Here is a 17,258-nt window from a genome sequence, read left to right on the forward strand (position 1 = left end):
GCATAACTGTGATCCCAAGTTTTATCACGTTAAAGTGGGTATAAATTCCCCACAGCATCATCCTTTTTGCTGCCTTCTCCCAGTCCTGGCTCCCCCATACAGGAAACCACTTCTCCTCCCCTCTGTACCAAGCAGCTAACCTGTCAAATCCTGTTCTTCAAATCCTTCCTCCTGTTGCAGTGTCTCATCACTTCTGAAAGCAAAGATCTCACCTCCAGCTTGACACCTTTTGTGCCTTATCTGATGTTTTAGCTCTAATGCCGACACCAGGCACCTGCTGTAAACCATGCAGTGAATTACACTGAGTAGCTCTTCAATCTTAAACACGACTATTACATAATCCCACCCTACTTTAAACCCCTCCTTTTATTTATTTATTCCCCTCTCTTGTCACAATGATATAACAATCATGTGCCATTGCATTCAAATGCATCTTACGAAGTTTTAATGTTTTACTTTGAATATCACACTCCCTTTGAGAGAAGTATTAGAGTAATTTCATTACAACCCAGCCTTACACTTCCCATTAATTACATCGCTGTGCCAGCTCTGGGCTTGGCGTATGGCTTTTCCACGCTGGACCACAGAACACTTGGCACTGTCACACAGCTCGGCACTGCACACGCAAGACCATCTCAATGGTTACTGAGCTGCGGCACACAGGTCACACCGTAAACCAAGAATAAAAGCTGAACCCCTTCACCTCTGCTCGGCGTGCTGGTAGCGCAGACAGCAGCTCCTCTCGGGGTGGGAAGAGCCCTGGGACCACGGCTGTGGAGGCTGCTGAGGGCTCCCCTCAGAGCTTCTCGCCTCGCCGGCCTCGCGCCTCCGCCCGCGGGCGCGTGACGCAGCAGCCCGCGCGCACGAGGCGGCCGTGCCGGGCCCCGCGGGCTCCGTGGGCAGAGCGAGCCCTCACGGCCCCCGCTACCGCCGGCCGTGCCGGGCCCCACGGGCAGAGCGGGCTGTGCGAGCCCTCACGGCCCCCGCTACCGCCGGCCGTGCCGGGCCCCACGGGCAGAGCGGGCTGTGCGAGCCCTCACGGCCCCCGCTACCGCCGGCCCGTGTCACGACCCGCCACGTCCCGGCCAAAGCTGCTGCTCGCGCACTTTCCGGTGACAGAGCTAAAGACAAAACTTCGCAGGCAGTGTCGGGTCATCCTCGGCACCGCTCGGTGGGCAGCGCCCGCGCCCCGCTTCCCCCGTCCTCACCGGAGGCGTGAAACAAATCGCCCGTCCAGCCGAGATTCGGGAAGGCAGAGGATGTGCTTCAACTAGTTTTGCAAAACACGAAACACAGCCAGTTTCGTACCATTTCTCCTCTAATCGTTTGAGAAAGCTGACACCTCAGGAGCCGGAGGTGCGTTCCCTGTGCCCGTGCAGCACCCACGTTCACACGAGAGATTATATGCTGGATTTAGCATTTGCTTTGTTCACTCGTTTGATTTATTTATTTCTGCTGAAGTGGTTTAACCTGATTAGGAAGCAGTAGGTGAGAAAGGGCCGTCCGCAGGTGAGCGCAAGGGGCTCAGCAGGGAGCCTCCCGCAGGACAGCCCCAGCGGAGCCGCTCGGCGCCCGGCAGCCCATCCCGCTTCCTGGAAGGCTGCAGACACCCTCCGAACGGAGATCACCACGCCTTACTGCCCACAGCAGCACCTGTACGCATTTTAAATTTACATATATAAAGACGAATGTATATTTTCTTGTAACCAGGTCACAATTATTTATGAGAGTTACTAGTAATTCAGTGTGTTCTGGCGCTTTCATTACACAGTCAGAGAGATGTGTAGCAAGGTAAACGAAAGGGCATGAATTTATCATCCCATTTCAGAAGCAAACGAGAAAGATGGTTTTGCAAAAAGTAACAGTGAGTCAACGAAGGCACATACACGAAATTATACCCAGTTGTTCTCATCTGGTTATTTCTACTGATTCCAGCATTGATTCTTGAAGCTGAAGGCGTGAATGATCTTCGCAGTAATCAACCTAAGGCTGATGGCAGCAAGGCGACTGCGGAAAGTAAAACTGCTGTGCCCAGCACCAGGAACTTTCCGGCAAAAATGAAGCTATCAGTCGTGTTCTTCGGCTTCCTTTTGTGTCACAGTAAAGCATCACACAGCTGTTGGACAGTTTTACTCGAGGTGGTGTTCACTTGCTTAGCTAGATTTTGGGAAGTCGGGCTAGTTCCTATGAACTAGCCCGTAGGGGCTCACAATCACCAAGTGGCTAATTTTTCTGTAAATGCTTCCGGACTGGTGAAGAAAAACAAGCATCTGGTCTCAAAGCCAGCATACTCCTGAGCGTGAGGGAAGCTGAAGTTTGCTTCTGTCGTTTCTGAACGGGAAATGGTGTTAAACCTCGATTCGCTCACTGCAGTGTCGCACTTTAGTCGACCCTACAGTCACTGAAACGAAGTTGCTGATGGCCTGAGATGTCTAAGACCGAAGCCCAGAATCGCCTCAGAAAGATACTGAAGATCTAAGCCTGACTTCCTGGCTGCATTAGGAATCCGAGATGAGACCTGGAAAACTGTATTTTGGGGTCGTGTGTGTGTGCATAAAGCAAGGCGAACCCTTTTCTTTTTGCAGAAGGGAGCAGGCTTCCCCGTTGTGCAACGCAGGGGTCCCCAGCGGTGCAGGATGCTGCCTGATGCGAATCCCGTTGCCGTTCTCGTGGCGGATCCACCCCGAGTTAGCACCTGAGCACAGGCACGCAGACGAGGAGGATTAGGGCAATCTCTCCCCACTTTGCCTGACTCCGCTCCGCTTTCGCCTTAGTTTGAATCGCAGTCAAGCAACAGTGGCCGGGAAGGGGTGGGGGGGACGGGACGGGACGGGGGGACGACACCTCTCGCCTACCCCTTCCATATTTAACCATTACCTAAATCCGAAGGGAAATGAGCAAACCTCTAGGTTTGGGTCTTTAGGTATTTTCAGCGCCGTTGGGCGTATTTATCCCAGAAGAGTTTTCCACAACAAGTTATTTCAAGCCTAGGAGAGGTCTCCGCGCCCAGGGCCCGGCCCTAGCCCCGATAACGCCATGCACGGCCCGATGGCGGCGGGAGTTGTGTTCCCCCACCGCCGGCCAAGGGCAGGGGATGCGGCGCGGAGCGGGCAGGGCGAGCGCCGGCTGCCCCAGCCCCTGCCCTCTGCCCGCCCGAATCAATCTGTGTTTTGAATCTGTGACTTGTTCTCGTTGCGGAAGTCGAAGGGGATCCAAGAATAGTTCAGATAGATGTGTGTAATTTCTAGAGCAGAACCCCGAGAGAAACGAAACGCCCGATTCCAGAATGACACTTCGATGTCACTTCAGCGAGCTCTGTGAGGTGGAATACGGTAAGACGTTTTCATTTAAGGAAAACTGAGAGAGAAACAGAGGCGGGGAACACTACTGATTTGTGAGGCTTTGGCGCTTTTTTGTAATTTTTTTTTTTTTTTTTTTTTTTTTTTTTTTTGCAGAAGCTCCTAACTAACGCTCAGGAAGTGGAATTTGTGGTTTCGGGGGCCGAGCTCTGAAGGAGTTGACAGAGACAGAAAAGTTAAAAAAAAAAAAAGCCAACTCAAGCACCATTGCTCCTTAAAGGGAGGCTAAATTTAAAGTCACACAAATTAGCAGGCTGCCCCGCGCATACCCCGTCCGCAGCCCAGCTTTCTTCGGCCCTCCAAATGGGTAAGCGTTCTCGCTTCTCTCGCCTCGCGTGGGCAGCTGCCGGCGGGCGGGCTGGGGCGGCAGCGACCCCTCTGCTCTCGGCTGGGACCCCGCGCCGCTCCTGCCCTGCCTCAGCCGCGCGGCCCGGCGCCAGCCCCGCGCCCCCGCAGTGACGGCAGCCGGGCGGGTGCGGCCAGCGGGAGCCGGGGCGAACGGCGGCCAGGTGGGCTGCGGGACTCGCCTTCCCACGGGCCTGGCACCTGCCTGGCCAGCTCCGGCCTTGGAAAGCCAGCGGCGCCTCCGCGGCGTGATTTTGGAGGGAAACACGCTGCAGGAGAGGCGCCGGATCCCCCAACGGCTGCCGCAGCGGTTGCTGTCGGGGCGCGGGTGGGTAACGCGCTATCGGGCCGCTTTGATTTCTCTGCCCCCTCCGTGCGGGCCCGCCGGCTGCTAGCCCCTGCTCAAGGATGAACGCAGGCACAGGTGGGTCCGAGCAGCAACTCTCCCACCCGGGGGGCGGCGCCTCCCTGGCAGCGCTGAGCAGCCCTGCCCCTGCCGGGCGCGGACGGGCCGGAGCTTTGTGGCGCAGCCAGTGCCGCCACCTGCGGGGCAGTTCCTGGGCCCCAGCTGGTGGACTGGGGCTCTTCCCTCTCTTCCCCGTTTGCAACCCTCCGAAGTCCCCTATCCCCCAAACGAACGTGGATTAAACTCGCAAAGTCAAGTGTAACGGCAGAGGCGGCCCGGTGCTGGATGGGTTCGAATGAACCTCTCCGGCCTTCTCCCGAAGAGTCGGCTCGGGGTAGTTTTGTTTAACCCGGTTCCCCCCCGACTCCCGCAGATTTCCCACCTTGTCTGCTTTCCCCGCCCCGGCTTTCGGTGCTCGCAGCTGCAAGGTGGCGCGGCGCCGACAGCTGCGGGCTGGAGGAGAGATTCCGTTTTGTTCGTTTTCGTGTTATCGTGGTTCGCGCAGGATGGGTGAATCAGTCCCTCCGACAGCAACAGCCTCTCAGGCGCCAGGTTTGGGCTGTCGGGTTTGTAACGACTCCCCCTCCCATCCCGGTAACAACCCCGCGCCGGCCAGCCCGTCCAGGGTGGTGGGACGTGATAAGCTGTTTCGGATGGCACCGGTGCAGGGGCAAACACGGAGGCGCGGTGTGCCCACTTGGAGGGACGGGATAACACCCGACCGCACCCCCTAGCTCAGTCAGCCTCCGCTCGTCCGAAGAACCGTGCTCAGCTACTGTTACTGCCTGCTCCCCGCAATCCGGCAGCGGCTGTCGGAGCGTGTCCGGGGCGGCCCCAAGGCCACGGTGGGAGGAAGGGGGGGTAAAAGGCGTTGGCTGGGGGCGGTTGGAGGCTGAGTTATCTGCACTCCTGGAAGAGGGGGCGAGGCGAGCGGGGCCGGGGGCGGTGGCCGGAGCTACCTGCGCGCTGCCACCTGGCACGCCGCCCCTGGCGAGCGGCCCCTCCTGGCCGGCGCCCCCGGCCCTCACCGGCGGGCGCGGCGCCTTTCCGCAGGTCGCCTCCCCGCCGCCGCCCCGCAGGAGATTCGGGGGTGACGCTCGCCGCCGCTGTCGTGCCCGGCTCTTAGAGAGGGAGTGCGGCCGCGCCGGCCGTGACAGCACCCCACCATGCCGAGGTCCTTCCTAGTGAAGAGCAAGAAAGCGCACAGCTACCACCAGCCTCGCTCTGCTGACGAGGACTACAGCCTGCGGCTGGAGACGGTGCTAGCCCAGATCTGTGCAGGTAGGAGTCCCTCTGTCGCATCCTCACTCGGAGACTGTCCACCTGCCCGACATCACCTCGGTGCTCTCGGCACCGGGCGGTCACTCTGCAGCCCCTGCGGGACGCCGGAGGGGCTGATGCGAGCTTGGAGAGAGTCGGGCATCAAACCTTGGCGGGAGCGGGCCGCGCGGGAGGTGGCTGCCTCCTAGCAGGGACCCACGCTGAGGAGTTCCCTCTTCTCCTTTGCCCTGCAGACCCCTGCAAGATCCCCGAGGACACGGAGCTGTGCCGCACCGCCCTGCCCGATCCGGAGCCTTCCCGGGGGCGCTTTTCCCCGGAATCCCACCTTACGGAGGTTGCCGATGGCACCTCCGAGTCAGCGCCCAGCTGCGAGGGCAGCGTCTGTGACAGAGTGTCCGAGTTCGAGGACTTCTGGAGACCTCCCTCGCCCTCCGTCTCGCCAGGTAGGACCGGGGAGAGCAGCGCTCAGCGAGAGTCCGGCTGCATGCCTGTGCCCGTGCCGTGGGGCACTGGACCATGCATCTCATGGCTGTGCGCCACCACCACAAACGAGTATAAGGGACAGATTTGCCTGGCCCTTTTAAAAATTATTATTACTTTCCCCCCAGATTTGCCAGAATCTGTTCTTTCCCTTCGTTTTCGGGTTCCCTCTTTTGGGTTGCTTTTCCAGGCCGTATTGCGCTGCTGAGGGAGCAGCAGGTGACGCGCTGCAGCAGGAAAGTTGTTGTCGTGACATGGGGTGTTATTTTCTGTTTTGTGATTAATTGTTAGAGGCAAGCCAGGTTATGTTTAATGGTCTTAGCATTCTCCTACAGTGTCATGTCTCCACAGAATTTTTCAGTCTTTTTAGACAGTATAGGCAATTTATATACCTGCAGTAAACAGAGCTGATTTTGTGTTTTGTACAGCCGGCTAGACATTCTCCTAACGCCCTTTCTTTTGCTATTTGGTTGAGGGTTTTCTTTTTGTTTTGTGTTTTTGTTTCTTTGTATTTTTGTTTGGGGTTTTAAAATGTCTGTTTATTTTTCCTTTCTAAAAACACATTTGTAAAAAACAGAGGGAAAAAACCCCCAATGATGGTCAGATTTAAACACCCCAAATCCAGGAAACTCACACTTATGGCTGCAGCGCCTGTCTCTAGCTCCCTTGTCCTGCCTTTGATGTGGCTGGAGCAGTGGAAGACGCTGTCCCCAGCCTGGCACAAATACTTATCTCGTTTAAAAATACAATGGCGTCATTTTAGAACAAAAATATGTATATATATAACCACTTTTTATTGCCTCGATTAAAAAGAGACATCTGGAAAAAGGACAATTTTTGTCTTGATGAAGGAAAAATTGTGTCAGCTTTACCGACTGACAGCAGACGCCAGCAAAAAAAAATTAGCGCGGTTTGCCACCCATTCCCACTTCGTCTCTGCAGTGTCCGTCCATATGAATGGCTAATTGTAATGATTTGAATGTGCATTTTTAAAGCCGCATCTTCTTTCAAGAGTCCTAAGCTCCGTTAAGGGGACATTCAAAATGCTGTCCAGCATCAGCCACAGGACACTTTCAGTCTGTGCAAATGACACACCAGACCAAATGCAGCATTGCTGCATTACTCTTCTGGTAATATTTCTGCACAGACACAGTAGCAATGTGTGTAATTTTTGTTCTAATGAATTTTTCCTGCTTCTCCTTTCCCAAATAACTACAATTTCTGCACAAGAAACAGACCATTTTCACGGGGTGTCAAAAAGATAGATGTGAAATAGAGCAGGTATTTTATCAGGTCTGCTCTGCCTTTTCCTCCTTCCCTCTCATTTCTTCCCTCACATTCATCAGCTTTTGGCCAACCATCAGGCTGTCCAGGGAAGATATCTTTATAAAATGAGGACGATGTCCCCAGATCAAGATTCTTCAGGGTGGGATGGGCAATCCTGGGGCCGTCTGATCCCATTCAAAGGAGTTTTGGGAATGTACAGGACTCCAAGCACATAAGAGCTTTATTAAATGAATCTCAGTGAACTGAGTGACATGCTGTTATATTAATGATGAAGGCAGTGGCAACAGGATTAGATAGTTGGGCTTCCTCCCATAGCTCACCTCCTCCAGCCCCACTGCCTTCCAGCTGCTTTCTTAGACTCAGTGTGAAGCTGGAATTTGTGTCTAGGTCACTTCGGCAACATGCAGTGGTGAGACAGTATTCCTACAATTGTGTTCAGATGGGGCACAATTTTTGTGCTTTGCCAGGCAGAGCAGGTGAGAAATGCAGGTTCCCAATCACGCTGAAGGCGTGTGTGGTGAGTAGTACTACCACTCCAGTATCTCTGGAAGTGAACACAGCTGCAGGTTGCAATTCAATATGCAGTGAAAGCTGTGTTTATTTCACTTTGGTCTTTGAGTGCTGTGCTGCTGATGTAGGCAGTCATACAACACACAGACATAGTAGCTGTTAACTCCACCAGCGCAAATCACTTTATTTAATCTCACCTTTCTACATGTGTCTAATCACACACATGTGCATATGCAGAAGGTGCATGACAGCTCAGTGCAGCAATATTAGTAGCTCCTGATGAGCCTGTTGATGATGCAGAAGGAGAAAGAATTTTCCTGGGTATAATGGAGTTGTGCAGAAAATGTGGTGTTTTGTGTAAGAGGATGCTCCAATCTTTTTTTGCTGTGCTTATCAATCTGTTGCCAACCATTTAAGGTTGAGTTTGTCTTAGCTTCAAAAACAAGCACTGATTTTGTTTTGTTTTTTTTTTTTTTTTCCCAGAAGTAGTCTCTATAACGGCTGCACAGAATTTCTAGGAAAATGAGGGAGAATATTTCTCTGTGTCTCTGCTCCCCCCTAGGTGCTGTGGAGAAGAGGCACATACAGAAATGCCTTGCAGTGTGGGAGAGCAGAGTTTGGCGGTTGCTTTGCCACTAAGCTTGGATAGCTTGAGTATATTGTGAGGAAATACCCTGCATTTGTGCTTGAGAGGGCTCCAAAGCATGTGAGGTGATGGAAGGAACATTGCACGCAAACTGATCTGTGGTGCAATGTTCACTGTGTACTGTATTGCCAATTCCAAGGGCTCAAAAATCAGGTCAGCCTTCCCTCTCACTCAATGAGCTGGCTCAGAAGTCAAGATTGTAAGTAATACCTTGTGGATATTCAGTTCTAGTGTTGAAATACTGAGGGTTTATGTTTTCATGCTTTTCTTACAGTTTGAGCTACAAGTTGACTTTAAAAGGCAAAAATAAACTTATAACAAGAACAAACAAAAGCAGAGCTGAGGGCCTGATGAAATCATGCCATTTCAAGAGCTGGGACTTTAAGATAGGTTTGAATTTTGTGATAAAATCATGTGAGATGGCAACACTGAAACTGGTTGCAAAGACACAAGATAGATGATGTGATGCTGACCACAATGTTGCAGTCAGTGCAGAACAGGAAAAATCATGCTGAACACCATGTCAGCTAATTTGATTTCATCACTCTCTTCAAATGTCCCAGCTGGTATGTGTGCGTATATTTCCAACCAAAAGACTGCTAATTTCAATGGAAGAATTTGAGACTGTGAACATCTGAAATTATGTAAAAGATAGGAAAAAGTCAAGTCATTCAAAGCTCAATTTTAACCTCGTTTCCTTCTGCCGTCTGTAATCCCTCGGTGACCACTTGCCTATCCAAGTGGATAGCCTAACACATCGTGCCTTCTTTGCTCAGTCCACCCCCATTTATCTGGGTTTGCCAAAGGCTGAAAAATCCGTGGGAGCTGACATGAATAAGTAAGAGATTCATTGTGGGTGGACAAGTGGGTTAAAGGAGGTTACTCTGGAAGCCCAAGTTATAAGGGAAGCCAATATCTCCATGAAGACATCAGCATTTCAGTAGTTAATTGATTAATCTCTTCCTTGCCTCACTAAAACTTGTCCAGTGGAGACATTTGACTCTCCCAGTGCTGCTGCCTCTTATGATAAGGAGTGAAAGCAGTGCACCTCAGGCAATAATCAGCATCTCTGGCAGACACTGTTGGGGTCTGGTGCCTCATGTTCCATCCCAGCTGTGCTTTCCTCCATGTGAGGCTCCTTGAGCAGTTGTGCCTTTAGAGACTCCTCTCAAAAGCTGTGCTCCTGCCGTTGTATCGGACTCGGCTCCCCAAGTGTGACTCATGTGCCCACTGCATTGGTCAGATGCCACTGCTGAAGGCAAGCCTCTTCGAGCCTGCGAAAGCCATTTAAGCTTGCCCTGGTGGAAATTTGCTTTGATTATGACTGCTAGGAAAATGAGTTTGTGTCTTCATGTTTGGATGTGGCCCATCCCAATGATTTTACAAAGCACTGTGTTTTGGGTGGACTCAATTTCTTTATATGGAGAACCTTGGAGCAATCTGAAACAGCTATGATTTTCTTTCAGATGAGAAGTTTTTTTTTTCTGAAAAAGTGAAGCATAACATGCAAGCACCTTAGAAGCTGTTACTTATTTAAGTTATTCTGCAGTATAGTTATGGTCAGTTGTGGCATTAAGTTGAAAGACTAGATTTGGGCATTAAATTGTGCAACAAGTTTTTTTCATTTTGTTGACCAGCTAAATCTCAGCACATTTGCTCTGCCTGGCACCTCTGTAATGTTATATTTGCACAGACAAACACACACACACACATATATATATATATTGTGTGTGTGTGATCTCCATCAGAGCTTAAACATGTGGACTGTCAGTTTTGATGTCCATCTTAGGATACAGTAGATACATGTTTCAAAGAAGCTGCAGATAAAACTGTAGGAAGTTGCAGACTGAGTCGTTTAGAGTCTTGCTAGTCAGATCAGTGTGTACACATGAGGTATTCAGAGTAGGAAGTAGACAAAATTGATGTTGGGTTTAAATAATTTGGCTGGAGTAGTAACTGGGTAAGGAGTTAGTACTGGACACTCAGATTGTAATATGCAATATAAAATGTCCTCCCATTGAGATGAAAGGGCAGGCTCAAAGTGCAGTCCAGGAGTCAGGCTCTGGACATAAGCCTGGATGCTGAGACTGCTCTGCCTCATTATAGTGTGGATTGTGAAGTGCACCAATTCCCATGCCCTTGTGTTTCCACAGCCTCTGAGAGATCTGTGTGTCCGTCCCTAGAAGAAGCATCCCCTTTCTCGGTGCCCTTCAAACCCTACATGTGGAACAGCCTGGGTGGCTCCGAGCTCAGGCACCTCGTGCAAAGCTACAGGCCCTGCCCAGCGCTGGAGCGGACCTCAGCCCTGGGGCTCTTCTGCGACCGAGGCTCGGAGCCCGCCCTCTATGGAGCCGAGTGCAGCTCTTCCCTGGGACTGTACGGTGACTTCAGCTCCCCGGGCCCGGGGCTGTTTGAGCGGCCGCCAGCAGCAGCTCCTGGACTCTACGCCGAAACGCAGCCTGGACTGCAGCAGGAGAAGGGGCCAGCTGGCATCAAAGTGGAGTCTGACCTTCTGTGCCGCCCCCTGCTCATCAGCGCTGGCTCTTACAAGTGTGTCAAGTGCAGCAAGGTAGGGATCCCTTTCTCCCGCGCTGGATTGACTCTCCCCAGCCCTTTCTCCCTGGCAACCTTGACGCTGTGTACTCTGTTTCCTCAGGTCTTCTCTACACCGCATGGCCTTGAGGTACACGTGCGCCGCTCACACAGCGGCACGAGGCCCTTTGCCTGTGACATGTGTGGCAAGACCTTCGGCCATGCAGTCAGCCTGGAGCAGCACAAGGCCGTGCACTCGCAGGTGAGAGCAGGCAGGCTGCCAGCATGGGCGGCCGGGGGCCAGGGCCAGCTGCTCCATTCTGCTGGCTGGGGAAGCCACGAAGGCAAATACAGGGCAAGGAGGCAGAGACCTATACTGAGGAGGGGAAGAGAACGTGGAGAGCTGCAGCGGGCAGTTGTAGGTGAAGAATATGGTGACAATCAGAGGAAAGGGTGGCCAGTTAGCGTGCAGAGGAGCTATCAGGTAATTAAAGAACACAGGCTTTGTTTCTATTCTTCAGACCTTTCCTGCATAGTCTGTATTAAGCAATGTGCACTTCTAGCACTCAAGTAGTAACAGAAAATAATAAATATTCACTCTCAGAGCTGGAAATGGTAATGCAGACGTTGGCTATTTTTTTTAACAGCTAAAGCAACTCAGTGGGATTTCTTCTGATGCAGCACTCCTCATTCTTTCTCCTCCCTCCCACAAAGAAGTGAGTCTTCCCTTGTTTGTAGTAATTTTTGTCAGTGCAGGGAACATCTAAACGACCATTCAGGTATAGGGCACTGACTTCACCCGTCTCGACACACTGAGTCACACACCAAAAGAATATGGTGGTTAATTTTGGTAGGAGGACTTGTAACATTTTCCACCTGCTGATACCATGCCATATTTCCCCTTCCCCACCCACCTGACCCAGCAAATCTTCCTTCTTCAGATTGACTTTTGGAGGATAGTGTTACAGTAATGTTTTTTTGCTCTTTATAATTTTGTGAGTGTGCAACCAGCAGAGCACACAATGAAGGGAGATTTCTCATTATCCATGAATCAATGGTGAAAAGAGCAGCACTGCATAATGTGTCCATGGAGGGGACAGCATTTTGGGGAGAATGCAAAAAAGCCAAATAAAGAAGGTGATTCTCTGAAAGCATTGAAGAAAGCAAAGAAGGAAGAGGAAGGTGCAATGCAAGTTGAGGGATGTAAAGAAGAGATGATATGTGGTATACATAACTGATACATAACTGATGGAGAGGAGTGTGTGAGGGAGAGGTGAAAGACAGTAAGATCTTAATATATGGGGTTTTATATGTTAAAGTAGTAAGCTGAAAAGCTGTCCCAGGTGCTCTACATACCTTCCACTTGAATTTTAATGGAACTAAAAAAAACAGTTAGTTGTTACCATGCCAGAACTCAGTCTACCAGAGGGATTTCCCAAGAGACCCAAGCAGCCCTTGGCACCCACTTTCCTGTGTACAGTGGAGAGGTGGCCTCTGAACAGTGCTGCAGCTGTTGGGCTTCCCAGTAGAGTGATTGTGTCTCAGGCCTCTGATAAAGTGTGTTGGCAGACTCTGCCTAGTCCATTGGGGTTGCTCCCACCTGGCCATTCCTGCCACCAGGAAGAGCTGTTCAATTACATTTTAGTAGTGCACAGCACTAGGAGAAGATCTATTATCTTTTTTATCATGTGGTGCTACTATCAAGCTAGTGTTATCTGTGTAGGCCAGTCCAGCTCTCTGGAGAAGTGTAAGTTCTTGCTAATGCAGAAGGGACAACACTCACATGCTGCTGGGCAGTTTGTTGCTGATGAGATCATTGGTGTGATGTGTGTGTCTGGGCTCATCTCTCTGCAGGAACGCAGCTTTGATTGTAAGATTTGTGGCAAGAGTTTTAAGAGATCTTCTACTCTCTCCACCCACCTGCTCATCCACTCAGACACCCGACCCTATCCGTGCCAGTACTGTGGGAAGCGGTTCCACCAGAAATCCGATATGAAGAAACACACCTTCATTCACACAGGTCAGCCCTGCAACTGCTAGTGTCAGCCCCAGCACGAGGGCAGGTCTCAGAGGTCTCTCTGCAGCAGTCCCTTCCTCCTCAGCTGGGACAGCACACACACTGTCCTGCTGCTGTTCATGTTACCTGAGCTGTACTTGGGCAAAGCAGGGTGATCTGGAGGAGGTTTAACGGACAGCAGCTGCAAAATAACCTACAAAAATCCTCGCAATCCAATCAGTGTTCCCTTAATAGGATCCACCAATGTTTATTCACAGGGCTTTTGTGTAAGATGATTTGTAGAGTATTATATTCATGTGGCCTTGATTTACAGCTGAGGTCCCGGGAAAATGACAGGTAAATTTGATTTCAGCATTGCTTTTTGCAGGATCTACCAATTTACAATAGGAACAACAGGAGTCTCCTCCTCTAGATCAAACACTAAACTAGAGGGCCTAGGTCTTAGTCTAAATATTTGTTCAGAGATTGTCTGCACTTCCACCTGGACTTTCTGAGAAATGGCTACAGTTTGATACTGAATAGGAGAGGTGCAGAGTTCTCAAGTTTCACTGTTACTAATAAACATGGAAACTAATATAAAGTGCAGGTGAATCACCAAAGGAAATTGTTTCAAAAGTATCATTCAGTGAGAAGGCAGGTTTATCATATCAGAAATCATTAAAAGAATATCTTGCTTTTCAGACCTGCACGGTTCACTTGAGTAGAGTGAAATGAATGTGTAAGATATGGAAGAACCTGTAGACGTGAAATATCCATTGTGCCGGACAAATGTACAGTTCAGATGATCAAAATCCTTTTTCCTGATAGTGGCCACTAGCAGATATAAAGGGTGAAGCCTAAAAAAGGCAAATATGTAGAGAAATGGCTCTATACGTAGCACTGCTTGGCTGTGACTTTTCTAGGTGACAAACTGTGAATAATAAATGTTACTTATAAAGATTTTTCACTGAATGTTGCTGAATGAAAATGAACTGTTTATGAAATAATACAAGAAGTAGCTCCTTAGTAACTTTTTAAAATTATGCTTGATTAAGTAGAATTTCAGACAAATTCTAAATCAGTCAGATTATTTTCCTGTAAGATCAGAAATTGTGCCTGGGCTTTTAAATTGCTGATATAAAAGCAGGTCTTTAACTGAATGAGGGATTCCTTTCATATGCACCATATACTTGTGAAATGAGCCTTAAGCACACTTTGCATTATTTTTTTGATTCTAAGAATCTGAACTTCAAACACCCAAAGAGTTTGTTGTTCCCAGCTGAAGCCAGTGGGCTCTGCAGGTGCAAAGCCACTCTGAAAATCCGGCTTGTTATTGTGGTTGGGTTACCTTTAATTTGTTATTTGATAATAAACAGTAAGAAAATACACTTGGATCCTGCTCCCATGGAGTTTTGTCACTGACTCCTCTGTAGAAGTTCCAGAGGCTGTATTTATTCCCATTTACATCATCTGCCTGCAGGAGAACTTCAGGGCTCTGACTGCTAGCATTGCAGTGTGGGGAACAGAGAGAACCCTGGACGACCCCTGCCCTTCAGGGTTCACTTAATGGCCCTCATACCTCCCTTGGGGACAGACCCCAGATCACTGGGTTTGTTTTAACAACTTCTATCTACCTATTCCACCAGCCCTCATGCTGATGGTATAGTAATCAATGTCAGGCATTCATCACTTTTCCAGGAGTTCCTCATATTCCTAGGACACAAAGCCAGTTTAAACTTCACAGAGCCCATGCAGACAAACACACTCACAAGGTCTGGTGTCCTGAGAGCACTCCGTGCTTCAGGCTACTCTCAGGACTATGCTGAGCTGATGGAGGTGCACCCAAGTCCAGGCCTGCTCAGCTAATGCTCTGTCTTGGGCTCTCAACTCCATGTCTTTTTGTAAAAATGACTTAGGTAATCACACAAAAATCTCTTTGATAAGCCCTAAGTACCAGTGTATATTTGCTGTGGTCTCACATAATCAGCATGTTGCCTCTTTCACAGCCTCTCTCTCTCCCACCTTCTGCTCGCAGGTGAGAAGCCTCATAAGTGCCAGGTGTGTGGAAAAGCCTTTAGTCAAAGCTCCAACCTCATCACCCACAGTCGGAAGCACACAGGCTTCAAGCCCTTTGGCTGTGATCTGTGTGGCAAGGGCTTCCAGCGGAAGGTGGATTTACGGAGACACCGGGAGACACAGCACGGCCTGAAATGAGTCCCAGCTGCAGTACGGAAAGCGCTACAACACTATGAGAACGGACTCCCCTGCCTTCCCTGCTGGACCCTGTCTTGAACACGGACCCTGGCATTACCTTTCTGAACAGGAGCTCTAGGAGGAAAGAGCCATATGTTGACAGCTCAGCCTGAATGACTGTGAAGGGGGAAAGTAAAGGCTGGGGTTTCTCTTTCTCTTTCCCTCGTTGTTTCTGAAATAACACTGAAATACAAGCCTTTTAGATATAAAGCCTAATACTCCAAAGATGGATAAGCTATCAAATATCTGCAAGCTGGAAAATATTTCTCCCATGGCCATGATGAACCCCTTCAAGTTTTCAGTAGCTTGAATCAGCTGGCAGGAAAACAAGAGAGCCATCAGCACCTGCCCTGGTTGAGTTCAGTGCTGAATGGGTTCACTCTTGGATGACTTCCTGTCAGGAAAACCTGGAGGATCAGGACTGTGTAATTTGACATCTTGCTGGTTTTTAACCAAAGGTACCAGCTTGGGTCTGATCCTGCTCTCACTTATTCTGGTGCAAATCAGGAGCTGCATTAACAGTTACAGAGAGGTCCTTTTTATCCTCCCTGAGCCATCTTTCTCTGTGCAAGGCCCGACTGCCAGTGTGTTTGGAGCATGGAGGGTTACTTCTTCCTACATTCACTAGGGAGAAGGAAGCTTGTGAAAGACCAGTGGAAAAGCCAAAGCACAGAATTATGCCTTAGAACTAGAAACCAATCCAACAAGTGAACCTGCCTGAGGAGGGCAGGAGCACCAGGGAAGCACAGACTTTCTGTCCAGAACCATTACTGGCTTCTACACTCTGGGCTTGTTCTAATAACTGGAAAAGAGTTCCTCAATACCATCAGTTGTATTTTTGGTTTTGTTTTTTTTAATTTTTAAAGGGAAACTTTCTGAGGTGGGCAGGACTTACTATAAAAGTGTAATGTACTTAATTTGCCTTAACAACTCTGCATGTACCTCAGTTTAAAAAAAAACCTGTTTTTACTTTGTTGACAAGTTTGTAAATGTCCTTATTTAGATTTTATGGAGTGTCTTACATTTCTTGATACATATTTATTAGAACAATGTTTTAAGTTAATAAAGTATTGAGGATGGTCCAGAGTGATTATAATTTCATATGTAACTGCACATTTGTGAATGTCGGCCATTACAACAATACACCACAGTGACTGTCAGGGAATCCAAGGAGGAAATGCAGACACAAGGGCTGTAGTGATTAAAGAACACAACTGCCATATTTATTTGTTCTATTCCTACTGATTTCAGATAAACATTCACACTTTTGAGGACAAAGGGTATACCATGGCTTTGGACTATCACTATAAAAGGATTTAGGGGGGAAAATGCAGTTTTAAGGCTTCACTTTGGAAATGTAAGACAGCCAGAAGTCCCTGCTTAGCCCAGGAGCAACTTGAATGTCTCCCACAAGATTAGATATCTGTGCCTGGGAGTTTGCAGGGACACCTGAGCAGCAGGTGCATCATTTACACTTAAGCCTGTTGGGACTCACAATATGGCCTTTTGCCTGCCTTGTCAGCAGGGCTGGCTCCATCTGGCAGTTGCAGCCCATACAAAAGAGAAGCAGGCGGATGATGGAGGGGTCCCTTGTCCTTTTCCCAACAGAGCACAGCATGACAGCCTGGCTTTTTAGATGTGCAAGTAATCTTATGTGCCCACACGGGTATGTATGTATACTCATGTTTCCAGCTTTTTATATTTTTTCTGGACAAACCCAGTGAGCAGAGTTGCCCTGTGCCCTGCTGGGCTGGCCCAGCCCTGAGGCGCCCTTCCCGCCTGAGGCCGGGGCACTCACCTGCCATGGTGCCAAGGAGGTCCTCCCTGTGCTTCTGCTTTCTGCCACCCTTGAGAACTTCAGTTGGCTCCCCAAGGGGTGTCCCGGCCGGCTGTGGCTGTGGCCGTGTCCCCTCAGGGCTGCCCTGGCAGGCTGTGGCTGTGGCCGTGTCCCCTCAGGGCTCACCCGCTCGGGCTGCGCTCTGCCCCTGGGGTGCCCAGGCCGGGCGCCGTAGGCTGAGGTCTCACAGAGCAGAAACGTGGCCACAATCACAATGGCCAGGCTGAAGGGATGTGGCAGAGGCATTGCAGGAGGTGACAGGTGCTCTGAAGACCACACTAGACCCATCATGCTGGATTAATTAATGCGGAAGGTCAGTGCAGGAG

At 49.9% G+C, this 17,258-nt stretch overlaps 1 protein-coding gene across 6 annotated transcripts; it reads left to right on the forward strand.

Annotated features, from left to right (window-relative positions):
• Positions 1–3,537: 3,537 nt before the first annotated feature.
• Positions 3,538–16,180, forward strand: GFI1 (growth factor independent 1 transcriptional repressor). Of its 6 annotated transcripts, none has more exons than XM_064719814.1 (7): positions 3,538–3,666; positions 5,164–5,391; positions 5,625–5,834; positions 10,468–10,883; positions 10,971–11,108; positions 12,701–12,866; positions 14,878–16,180. In XM_064719814.1, the coding sequence occupies exons 2-7, from the start codon at positions 5,277–5,279 to the stop codon at positions 15,054–15,056; spliced, it is 1,224 nt and encodes a 407-aa protein (XP_064575884.1). In that variant the 5' UTR covers positions 3,538–3,666; positions 5,164–5,276; the 3' UTR covers positions 15,057–16,180. The 6 variants fall into 6 exon arrangements, with proteins under 6 accessions (XP_064575884.1, XP_064575888.1, XP_064575885.1 ...); XM_064719818.1 differs by lacking the exon at positions 3,538–3,666 and adding an exon at positions 4,016–4,128; XM_064719815.1 differs by lacking the exon at positions 3,538–3,666 and adding an exon at positions 4,237–4,662.
• The last annotated feature ends 1,078 nt before the right edge of the window (positions 16,181–17,258 follow it).

This window comes from Zonotrichia leucophrys, chromosome 8 (assembly GCF_028769735.1).
Source record: "Zonotrichia leucophrys gambelii isolate GWCS_2022_RI chromosome 8, RI_Zleu_2.0, whole genome shotgun sequence".
Classification (NCBI taxonomy): Eukaryota; Metazoa; Chordata; class Aves; order Passeriformes; family Passerellidae; genus Zonotrichia; species Zonotrichia leucophrys.